Source organism: Xiphias gladius, chromosome 3 (assembly GCF_016859285.1).
Source record: "Xiphias gladius isolate SHS-SW01 ecotype Sanya breed wild chromosome 3, ASM1685928v1, whole genome shotgun sequence".
NCBI classification, from domain to species: Eukaryota; Metazoa; Chordata; class Actinopteri; order Istiophoriformes; family Xiphiidae; genus Xiphias; species Xiphias gladius.
In genome coordinates, this window is record NC_053402.1 from 25,812,436 (window position 1) to 25,824,359 (window position 11,924).

An 11,924-nucleotide genomic window follows, 5' to 3' on the forward strand; every position below is an offset into this window, starting at 1 on the left:
TTAGTTAAATGGAGAAGAAGAAGAGAAGAAGAAGAGGAGAATCCTTTATCGGCCAAGTGTGTTTATACACACAGGAATGTGACCATTTAACCGGAGCAGCGAGCAGCTCCAGCCGGGGTTAGGTGCCTTGCTCAAGGGCTCCTCAGCCATGGATGATGAGAGAGGGGAAGCGCTGTTCATTTACTCCCCCCACCAAAATTTTCTTCCTGCCGCTCCAGGGAAACAAACCAGCGACCTTTCAGTACCGAGCCCGCTCCTCTAACCTCTAGGCCACAACTCATCATTTGAACCTGATCATGACTGAAATGACACGTGAGGAGTTTAAAGGAGAAGTGTCTCGTTGGTGGAACTGCTGGAAAACCAAACTGGTTTAATCTTCAACAGTGTTTTTTATTTTATAAACGTATCACATGTTGGTTTTTAGTAAGATTTTAATCAGCTGCAGCTGTTAGACAAATGTAATGCAGTAAAAAAGTATAAGAAATATTTAATCTGAAGTGTAGGGAAGTAGAAGAGAAGTATAAAGTAGCAGAAAAGGAAAATACTCAAGTAAAGTAAATCGACCTCAAATTTGTACTCAAGTACAGAACTTGAGTAAATGAAGTTAGTTACCTTCCACCACTGATTTCCATTTTTCTTTATTTAGTTATAGTTTCTACCGTTTCCTCTTTGAGTTGCAGTTAAAGGCAGTTTAAAATGTAAATTAGATCAGGATCATTTTACTGTGTGAAAACCCAAACACTAAACACACAGCTGCATGAAATGTCTTTATTGTTGTCAGTTATCAAAGAGCTTTCAAGTAAAATCAGTCAGAGTACAAAACTGTCACATGTCAATACATAGATAAAAAATAAATACATAAATAAAAGGAGCACTTTGCTCATAAATAGAAACCCGATAAATAAATAAATAGATAAATAAATAGAATGTAAATAGAAACTATCGGAGTCCGTCTCTCACAGAGGAACAGAATAAATGTCAGAGGCTGTAAAACAGACATTAGACGTTGTGCCAGTGTTGGTGTTGAGTCGGTGTAGAGCGCCTCCTGCTGGCAGCAGCTGAATCTATTATGGAGGCCACCAGTAGCTCCAACTGATCCAGGTGCATTTTAGTTTCCTTCCTGATCAGCTCCCAGGACACGGTACTGCCACCCTGTACACACAGTAGTACAGTTAGTACTATCACCCTGTACACACAGTACTACAGCCACTACAATTGCTTTTAGTACATACAATGGTAGAGTTAGAACTACAGCTGTACTTGTACTTACAGTGCGGTACAGAGTACTTGTGACCAGCCTCCTGTAGTATTTACTCAGTTTGCTGTCTGCTGGCTTTGTAGTCGAAACCTGAAAATGAAAACACACTTCAGACTGAGTTTCTGAAGCCGAAAGTATAAAAGGACATGAAGTTGTTTGTGAGGTGGAAACACTGAAAGACATTGAAGTGGTTCAGTTGAAACAAAGATATTGAAAGATGCTGCGGTTTCACTTAAAGTGTGAGAGCTAAGTTAAGTTGAAGTAGTAGTTGAAGTAAAAGTGCTGAAAGGAGCTGAAGTGTCGGTTGACCTCCATGCAAAGTCTAAGTTCATCTGAAAGTTGAGTCTGGTTTTTTCTTGAAGAGGAAGTGTTTCAGATGACGTCTACGTTCTCAGAGAAGCTGAACTGGCAGCTGAAGTGTAAACACTGAAAGGAGCTGAAGTGTCGTCTGTCTGTTTACTCACACAGGTGTTCAGTCCTTCTCTCTGTCTGTCGATGCTCATCAGGAAGCGATTAGTCTTGTCGGTATTCGGGATAATAGAGGAGAGGTTTTCATGGTGATAAAGATTAAATATCTGGTCCAGACTGTCTCTGATGAAAACCAGCTGGGACTCCACCTGGAGAGAGAGACAGACAGGTGTGAACTGTGTGCATGTAAACGTCTCCTCACGTGTGTCGGTGTAAACATGTTAATAATAACATACGAGGAGAAAAGGGACAATAGTCCGAAAGAAATTGAAGCGCTGAAAATCTGCAGTTAAAACGTCAGGAAAAACAAATACTGAGAGAAGCTGAAGCGGCGGGAAAAACGGAAACACTAAATTCAAGGGTAAATTTAAGGTTGAGCACTGACTGAAGTTGAAGCATCAGTTGAAATTAAAGACCTGAAAGTTGTTGAAATATCAGGTTGATAGATAGATTGATAAATTGATAGATAGACTGATTGATTGATTGATTGATTGATTGATTACCTCAGTGTTTCGTATGCGTCTGTAGAGTCTGTACGGAAAGGAAACTGGACTCTCCTGTTCTGTCAGCTGACCGCCCTGAAACATACAGCGAGCACGCTTCATTTCACCACATCACATACTTCACAAACCAGCGGTAACTCAGCTGGTTCCACTGGTTCTGCTGGTTCCACTGATCTACATGCTGGAAGCTTTGGGCTCATTTAACAGCAATTTCTTATCGTTTTCTGTTAAACTTGTAAAAACAGAGAAAACAACATTTACTGTACATCCTGACCACTCGTAAGTATTTTCTTATCTACAAACATTTTTGAAATAAGAAAACATCAATAAATCCAACAAAATGATTTGTTTGTTAGCACACACAAGTTAAGATCAAATGTGTGTGTATGAATGTTGTGTAGCAGGTACAGTCTATTTTTAATATATGTTAATATACATAAACACATATATCGTGTATTTTTAATGTGAATTAATCTATGTAAAATGATAAAGTTGACTTTTTATTTGTCCATATATTTAAATATAGGTCTTTTTTTATTAAACACCAATTTCATTTAACAAATATTTAGTCTCTTATTAATATATGTTCATTGATGTAACCATATGTTGTTTGTTTTTTAATATATAGCCACAAATATAAACATATTGAGTCTATTTTTAATATATATCCATATGTGTAAACATTTCTGAATTATTTTTTAATATAGATCAACATGTATAAACGTATATAGTTAAATACACGCCCACACATTCAAACATACACATTCTGTTATTTAACATCCATTGATACATGCACTTATATGAGATGTTGTGTCCGATCCTGATCGTTTTCTGATCAATCCTCGCTGTCATGGACGACACAGATGTTTACTGATGGCGTTGTAGTTTCTTTAAGCTCCGCCAGCTGCTACTGAGGAGTCAACGGCTACTTTAAAGGACCACTTCAGAGTTGTTGTTTTTTTAAGTCTGTCCGTCACATTACTAACACTCCCATGTTCCAGAGTTACTGTTGTCTTGGATCCTTCCTCCTGTCCACACTGACTTTTAAAGTAACCTGGAACTTTCCTTCAGCTGCTCCTGTTTGCACCATCACGTACGTCAGTTTAACTAAATCTATATGGTCTGTTTTTATTCATGCAGGTGTATAGATTTAATATGCCTCCACATATGGAAACGTATACAGTCTGTGACTCCTAAGGGGTCGTTTAACTGCCTCAGGGACCTCACAGAAACGTCAAGGAACCTCTTTAAGTACCACTCAGCCCCCTCTCCCAGGACTCCAGGAACCTCTTCCAGGACCCCTGGAAGCTCCTCCAGGACCTTGAGTCAGTGCTGTACTCACCATGAGACGGATGAGAGTCAGAGAGATGTTGCTGTGGTGACCGTAGTGTCTGAGCCAATCACAGCAGAGAGCAGGACTCAGGACGCTGCAGAGGACAAAGAGGCCGGTCCAGCTGATCATGATGAAGGTGAAGGTGAAGGTGAAGAAGAAGAAGACGTGAGCTGTGCTGTTTGTCAGTGTCTCCAACATGCTGCTGATCTGGGTTCAGGACTTTTATTCCAGACAGGAAAGAGAAAACAGAGCAGAGTGAAAGACAGAAAGTCCCAGTGTGTTTCTACTCTCACTTTCCACACACACACACCTGTGTTTTATGTCGTTGTATGATGTTAAAATTGTGGAAGTATTACCTGTACCACGCTGTACCGGTACTCTGTTACGAGTACAATTATACTGCAGTAAAAGTACGGTACCCGCTGCACAGTTACAAGTAAAATTCCTGCATTCAAACTTTCTACTTTGGTACAAAAAAACCAAAAAAAAAACATAGGTGTTACCAGCAAAATGTGTTTGAAGTATTCAAAGTAAAAGTTCTGCACTTTATGCAGGAGACTCCGCTCAGAGTTAGATCATGTTACTGGATTATTCCTGTTGCTATATGAATGTGTCAGCGGCAGTTTAGTGTGGGTTGCATCGTATTTGATCAAATCTGTAACGTAAATGCAGCTGACAGATAAATGTAGTGCAGTAGCAGTATAACACGGAAGTAAAAGTACCTCTACATTGTGCTTTGTGTACAGTACTGGAGTAAATATACTTTGTTACTTCCCACCACTGATGTAAATGTTGTTTCTCGACTCTGTCGGGATGTCTGTACTGGAGAAACGTGAAATCATCCATTTTAAAATGTTTAGCCTTTGAAATGAAACTCACTGTTGGAAATATCATTTTAAAAACAGACATCGGATCAAATCATCCCCTAAATACAAATCTGCGATAAATCAGTGAATATTTTAAATATCTTCATTCATTCACAGTGTTTGTGTGCGTCCACGTGGGAATATTTGGATATTTTCCCGCTCAGAGTATTTCGTGCTGTGGAAGTCCCTTCACTTTCCTTTTCCAAACCTCAGCTCACACTCACACAGGAAGCCACATGCTCACCTCTACAAAGTAAAAGCTTGACACTTGATCTCTTTACCGACGACACCGTGGAGATCCGTTTTTACCAAACAGACATGAAACTCGGTGTTTGTGTGTGACAACAATAAAAATATTCAAAGACATATTATATGCAGAGTGGTTGTAAACTATCCAGCCTTGAGTTATAATTGTTACGCTTTTATTTGGAAGGTCATGTCCCACCTATTTCCCTTTTCTCTGGAGTTTGACTGACAGCAGACGTCAGCCTCGTTTTCACTTTCTGGTCTGTGTCACTGATGATGCAACGTCATAAGTGCTGATGTCATGTCAAGTAAATCAGTCAATCAAACAATCAGTCAGGAATGTGGAAACTCAAAGGTCAACTTTTCCAGATGTTCCAGATGACACCAGATCTGGTTTTACCCTCTGACTCTTCAAACCATCAACAGGAAACATTTCAGCTCTTTTTAGAAACGGAGGCAATGGACCAGTTTTCTTCCAGGAACTTAAAAGTGAAACTTCCTGAGTAGAATCCTCAGCTGAATGACAAATCAGCATCTGTGATCAATCGTGTTGTTCTGCAAATAAAAACGTGGAAAATGGTTCAGTCCCAAGAGTCTGAGCCAGAAAGTCCAGTTCAGCCCAGACCAGAACAGAAGGCATGGGGACGGTTTCCCTTTTCCAGCTCGCAGAAGTCTCTCCTGTAATCCAGATCCGTGTGAAATCGGGAGACTCTCTGCAGCCTCTTAAGAAACCTCCCTGACCTTGTTTGTAAAACAGGCACAAACGTTCCTTCGCTGGAGAGATGTGGTCAAAAACACGATCTGTGTGGCTCGTAAGTTAAAATCAAACTTCCTCGGGAGGAGAATTCATCATCGCAGCAGCACGGAAACAGATCGGAGGTCAGCGGGAAGAGCAAAAAAAGTTTAATAAATATACCAGTGAGCATACGTGAAATGTGCAAAGGTCGATATTCTACATAAAAGCAACACAGATTATGCAGCTATAATCCAGAATAATGTAAATAAACTAAAAATGTCTGATATTAAGATGAACTACTGATGACTAACAGAAAGATTATATTGTGTTGAATTCAGCTGATTACATCATATAATTTTTGTCAGTGTGTTTTATATTATATACTGTGTTTGGTACAATATTTACAGCTGAACTTTTAAAGTGTTTTATGAATAAATGTTTCTGGGATCAATACAGTCGAATGCGATCTTAAATACAACAGAAGATAATTATCATAATCATAATCATTAAACAACAAGTAGGATTTTCCACTTTGTCTGATGCTAAAAGTTTATTTACACATAACACTTATGACAACTTTATAAACTGCTCATTAAATACGAAATATATGAATTTAAACACTAAACAAATCAATATAAAGCAAATAAAAGTCCACTAAAATAAAGAAAAACGGTATTAAATGCTCAGTATGAAATATGATTAAATATAAAAACTGAGAACAAGCTGAGTATCTGTGAGACGTCGCTCTTATTCTGATTCCTCATTGGTTGTTGTGGCAGACCGGAAACAGATCGCATCAACTTGAATTTGAAGGTTTGCGTCTGGTTGAGTTGCGTTCAGGTGAAACGCAGTTCCGCCCCGCTCCAATGCGGAAGGTGGCGATAAAGAGCCAAAAGCAAAAAAGCAAAAAACCCAAAAGCCCCATCATCAGGAGGAGAAGGAGAAGGAGACGAAGAAGACGAAGGAGACGAAGAAGACGAAGGAGACGACTCCGCCCCCCATCGGAAGCGCGGTAAAGCTGTTTGTCCGGTGGCAGCAGGACGGTGATGGTGAGTGAAATCAACTTTACCGAGTTTAAAAAACCACCGGAGGCCCGAACGACTGACAGTTAACGGGCGGACGGGATTCCCTACCGCAACCGTTGTGTGGAGAGATGACCCTGCCAAACTCCAATCAAAAATTTGTCATTTTAACGTCTATTGCTTCTTTACAAAATACAAGTTCAAACTCTATTTAATTTTACTGATATTTTTTAGCTGATTTCCTGATCGTCCTTTCTAGTCAAAGCTCACTGGGTGGTGGTCGCTAGTTGCCATTAATGGCTTTTAACTATGAATTATTATTTGAAATAAATAACTTTTTAACCGCTCACTTGAATGCCGAGGCATTCGGTGGTTCTTCTTAGTGAAACGTTTAAAATCATGTTCTGGAATAAATATTTTTCTGCCCACATGGGAAACAAAACTATTAAATTGGGAGGTTTTGGAGCGCAGTTTGGTCTGGGTTGTGTCCTTTCTTATTCCCTCTGTCTGTCTTCCTTCTGCAGGTGTGATGGAGGTGGACATCCTTGAGTTCGTGGTTCCTGTGGAGAACAGTAAGACTCTGTTTGTGTGGGACATCCAGCCTTCTCTCACTGAGGCTGAAATTTATGTGAGTCCACCTGGGGACCAGGTCTGGGGATCAAACCTCAGTATACAGACTGAGGTGTGCTTGTAGCACAGAGCATCAGAAACTGTTTGGTACAGAAAGTTGCCATCATGTGCGGAGAGACTCTCATGCCAAACTCCATTCAAAAATCAGTCATTTTAACGCTGCCAGTCAGTCTGATTATTATTATTTAGGGGCGGCTGTGGCTCAGGTGGTAGAGCAGGTTGTCCACTGATCGCAGGGTTGACAGTTTGATCCCCGGCTCCTCCTGTCTGTGTAATGAAGTGTCCTTGGGAAGGACAATGAACCCTAAGTTGCCCTAAGCTGAATCCTAAGCATCTGACCAATGAGTGAATGTAATGTAATTATTTGATTAATAATAACCAGTTTGATTTACATTTGCATCCCTGAATATGAGCTCTGTCGGATCCTCCGTCCTCCATCCTCCATCCTGTGGTCCTGGTCTTGTACAGTGACTCAGAGTTAGAATCTGGTTTTAAGACCTGAAATGCTTTAGTTTATATTTGATGAATTTTATCAAACTGCTTCAATTTTTTTCTGTTTGTCAAAAACGAACAGAGAGCAAACCTCGGTCGAGTTGTATTATTCCATCGCAGGAGAACTGTGAGGCTGCAGCCATAACTTAGTTTCATTACCAATACGTTTGACAGTTATTCTCTTTAATAATCGAATGATTGATCGGTGAACAACTTATGTCAGAAAATAGTGAAAGTGCCTCATTAGTCCCTGAAACCCAGTAACGTATTGTAACGTCTTGTTTTGTCAGAAACTCAAACATGTTGAGTTCACTGTCAGAGGAAACTGAGAAACTAGAAAATATTCACATGTGAGAAGCTGGAACCAATCGACTAGTCGATTAATCATTTAATCACTTCAGCTGTAGAGTCCTGGTTGGTTTCTGGTTAAATAATGAAACTGACACGTACAGGGGGGTCAACAGGGGCCCAACAACAAGCCTGGCCCCCGGGGCCCCTCAGGAGGTCTCCATATTTCTCAGTTATTCTCTTATCCCACAGATCATTGACAGATTATCACACAATGGGCCCCCACACCTTGTACATAAGAGCAAGACCACCCCAGGTTGAAAGAGACAGAAAATGAACTTTCCCCTCTTTGTGGTCATTTAGTGTCACTTTCAGACACCTGACATTTTTGGCCTTCAGAAGAAGACGTGGGATGTCATCAGTCAGTGGTTTTCTGAAAATGTATGAAATGTAGAAGATGTAAGTGTGGAGTTACTTCTGTGTCAGAAAATGATTCAAATTTGCCGTTAAACAAGGAGTACGCGATTCTGGAGAAAGACTTGATATTTGAACTCAACAGCAAAACAAATACACCCCTCCCTTCGGTGCTCCTTCAGAAGCCCTGCCCCCCAACTTCGTGGACGCAACAACACAATGGAGGAATCCAGAACATCTTATACGGCGTGGAAGTGGATCCTCTATAACAAAACAAACCTTGTTCTCTAAAACCTCATCAAACAAATGTCATGCACACAAACACGTCATCAGAAACACAACGGAATAAAAACTAGTGAGAGTTAGTTTGGGTTGTTTTTATACAATTGCTGAAGTGAATCTAAACACACAGAGAGGCCGAGACGGTTTCCCAGAGCCATTACACCTGCTGCGGACAGCGGTACTCGCAACTCTCATGCTGCTATAGTTAACATCACACCAACGCCACATCCTGGTAAACTAGAAAGTGATCTAACGTCACCGGACACCCAACGTGACCCCGGTACCCGCTGTCCGATTTACCGGTCGGGATGAGGTGATGGGACAAAACAATACTGAGCTACTTGCTCTGTGAAACATAGCAAAGCTAAAGTTCTACACACCTGTCGAGCAGAAACAGCACCCGTACATCCGTCCTCATGTCTCTCAGCTCTCTGAGGACTGTCCACCGTTGGAAAACCTGGCCAATGGTAGCGTGGGTCTTTGCTCTCACCTGATCAGAGCAGTTCTTTTTCAGTTTTTGTTCCTCTGCCCCCCTTTCCCCCATCTCCCCTCCTCTTCTTCTTCTTCTTCCCCTCGTCCTGTTGCTAATTGGCTGGAACGGTGTTGTGTGGCTCGGTCCGAGCCACTTGTTTCCCATTTACAGAGTCGGGGCCGTGTTTAGAATCACGGACTGTTTCTTTAAAAATGAGCTTTGAGGGACTTAATGTGAGACAGTAACACCTGTACCTGTTGGTGTGTCTGTGTGTTCAGGACAGGTTGTTTGGCGTCTTCTCGTCCTTCGGTCCTCTCTACCTGTTGAAGGTGAGTCCTAACGCTCTGCTGCACCCCCCTGGTTTCTCCGCCCTCGTCAAATTCTACTCTGATGCTCAGGCCTCAAAGGCTCAACGACACACTGACGGCCGCCTGCTGTTCCAGAGCTCTCCACTCAAGGTCAACACCTCACACGCTCTCAACGCATGGGCTTCTTCTTTCACTGTAGTTTATACAGTAACAGGCTTCCAGATAAGGCTGCAACTACCTTAAATATCACTTAACACATACCGTCAGTGTTCATGATAAAAGCACAGACTTCAAAACGAACAGAAACAATAAAATCTTGAATGAATTGTGTAGTTTCTGGTTCCTCCTGCAGCGAGCAAGAGTCACTCATTGACTTCCCAGCATTTCTACGTGTCTTCAGCCATGATGTTTTAGGAAACTCGAACGTATTCAGCTTACGAAGGTTCATATGATGGGTTTTAGATCATCTTAGCTTTCTGATGCTTTTGGGAAAGGGAAACCAGTGCTGCTCTTTTTAATAATGAAATGCAACTTGCACGACAGATGGATCAAATAATAAAGTATATCCATGTTTTTTATTGTATTGTTTTAACTCTTCATAGTCTTTGTAGGGCTACAACGAAGGATTATTTTCATTACTGAAGATTCTGCCGATGGGTTTCTCATTTAATAATTCAGTCTACAGACAATAAAAGTAGTGAAAAAACTGACATTACCAGTGAAGTCATCAGTTAACTTGTTCTGTCCGAGCAACAGCTCAAAACCTGAAGATATTTCATTTACTGTCACTTCTGGCAAAGAAAAACATCATCAAGCAAGTCATCACGGTTTAGAAGCTGTAACCAGAGAATTTGATGCCTTTTTGCTGTAAAAACTGAAACAAATGATCAAAATTAATTTTCTGTCGATAAGATAATCACTGAATGAATCAACTTCTGGCAGCTCTGCTTTCAAAACATGGGCTTCTTCCTCTACTGATCCTGTAGTTTATCTCGTCAGCTCGTTGTTACTAAAAGTGTAATATGAGCCACCTGAACAGGTGTTTAAATATCCATCTAGTGTTTAAATATCCAAAACGTTACTCATAAAAAAGGTTGTGTACAAAGATATTCAGTTCAGTTTGTTTCATGAGATCAAAGTGAATATGGAAAAAGTAGAAACAGTAAAAACAAATAGAAAACGATGACAGCGTAGGGCAAGGGAGGAAACGTTTTCATCTGTCCAGTTTCCTGTTCAACATGCTTTTATTGTGAAGTTGAGCACTGAAGCAGGAAGTGAAAACCTGATGTAAATGATCACAGTGATCGATCAGTGATACAGCTGCGGTGTGTGGATGTAGTTTCTGTTTCTACTGATCATCAACATGGTGGTTCTCAACATGAGGTTCAGGACCCCTGAAGGGTCCCAGCATCAAGCTGAGGGTGTCACAAGAGGATTAAAGGGACATGACACACAAACCCTCTTCATTTGTCCCTAAATTGAACATTTTCTAGTGAGGTTCTGCTGTCGCCTCTTCAGGTCTCAGTTTAGGAGAAAGGTTGGTCTGATGATTCTCGTGGTTCTCCGATGGTTTGTACCTGTGAAGGGGAGAATGAATGAAAACATCATTTTTACAGACTGATCTGAGAGCAGAAGAATCTCCTCAACAATTAATCAGTTAGTCGATCAAAACTTAAACAGCAGCCTTTCTGCTAACTGATTGATTCTTTCAGTCATATTTAAGCTACAGCTCCACGGTGCTCCGTTGTTTGTCCAGTGTCAGCTTTTCTGTTTCTCTGTTCTGTCTCAGTAACTGAATCTCTTTGGGTTTTGGACAAAACCAAACATTTGGAGATGTCACCTGAGAAAGTAGTATTAGTATTTGGCATTTTTGATTTAAACGATCAATTAAGTAATTGATTAACAAGTTACACGTTGCAGTTCTAGAGGGAATTTAGTCATTATAATTTAAAATGTATGTATTAAATAAGTTGCCCAAATACCCAATTTCGTTGGATTTTGCAGTGATTGTGATCACCCACCTGTCTAATCAAGTACTGATTGTTAAAATATCCAATAATCAATGAAGAAAATATGTTGAAATCTGTTCTTGTCAACACAAGGAAATGTTTATAATGAATGTATTAGTAAAACGTTCTGTCATCGCATTTCATTAGTTTTTTCTTACAGTATTGTCCACTGATGAGACACTTGCTGTGGTTGGTCAGGTCCCAGAAAGACATTTTGAGGTCTCTATGGTTCAGTACTGAAAAACAAACAAAAAAACACTGACGGGAGGAATGAGACGGGACGCTCAATTTTTTGGTTGACAGAAAATTAATCGGCAACTTTTTTTGATAATCTAATAATTGTTTTTGTTATATTTAAGGTAAAAATTTGGGACAATTGCTGGCTCCAGTTGATCATATTTCCAGATTGTATCACAGAGACTGAATCTCTTTGGGTTTTGGTCTGTCGGTCAAAAGAAACAAGACGTTTGAAGGCGTCACACTGGAGTTTAGGGTTGCAGCTAACTATGGTCCTTGTTGAAATCATTGGCACCCCTGTATTTTAAGTCCATCGTTTAAAATATCTTAAGAAAAATGCAAATTAAACAACTGTGTATA

At 40.4% G+C, this 11,924-nt stretch overlaps 2 protein-coding genes across 6 annotated transcripts in view; one reads left to right on the forward strand and one right to left on the reverse strand.

The window, feature by feature from the left end:
• Positions 1 to 999: 999 nt before the first annotated feature.
• LOC120784271 (interferon a3-like) lies at positions 1,000 to 3,691 on the reverse strand. The gene is made up of 5 exons (XM_040117907.1): positions 3,572 to 3,691; positions 2,230 to 2,304; positions 1,723 to 1,875; positions 1,271 to 1,348; positions 1,000 to 1,152 (listed from the first exon to the last, which is right to left on the reverse strand). Exons 1-5 carry the CDS (start codon positions 3,689 to 3,691, stop codon positions 1,000 to 1,002), a joined length of 579 nt encoding a protein of 192 aa, XP_039973841.1.
• Positions 3,692 to 6,354: 2,663 nt separating this feature from the next.
• Positions 6,355 to 11,924, forward strand: part of rdm1 (RAD52 motif containing 1) — an 11,989-nt gene continuing 6,419 nt past the window's right edge. For 3 of the 5 annotated variants that reach the window (XM_040155352.1, XM_040155343.1, XM_040155333.1), the window contains exons 1-3: positions 6,355 to 6,459; positions 6,957 to 7,060; positions 9,289 to 9,468. In XM_040155352.1, coding sequence (XP_040011286.1) covers positions 6,962 to 7,060; positions 9,289 to 9,468 — 279 coding nt within the window. In that variant the 5' untranslated portion in view covers positions 6,355 to 6,459; positions 6,957 to 6,961. The remainder of the gene's footprint in view (positions 6,460 to 6,956; positions 7,061 to 9,288; positions 9,469 to 11,924) is intronic. The other 2 variants (XM_040155362.1, XM_040155371.1) reach the window with 2 other exon arrangements.

What these genes read in the sequence shown, in the direction of transcription:
- LOC120784271 (XM_040117907.1), bottom strand. Translation starts at nt 3,691, where the DNA reads ATGATCAGCTGGACCGGCCTCTTTGTCCTCTGCAGCGTCCTGAGTCCT. An exon ending in TGACTCTCATCCGTCTCATG is followed by an intron (nt 2,305 to 3,571) that starts GTGAGTACAGCA and finishes TGTATGTTTCAG; the next exon opens with GGCGGTCAGCTGACAGAACA. An exon ending in GAGAAGGACTGAACACCTGT is followed by an intron (nt 1,349 to 1,722) that starts GTGAGTAAACAG and finishes TTTCATTTTCAG; the next exon opens with GTTTCGACTACAAAGCCAGC.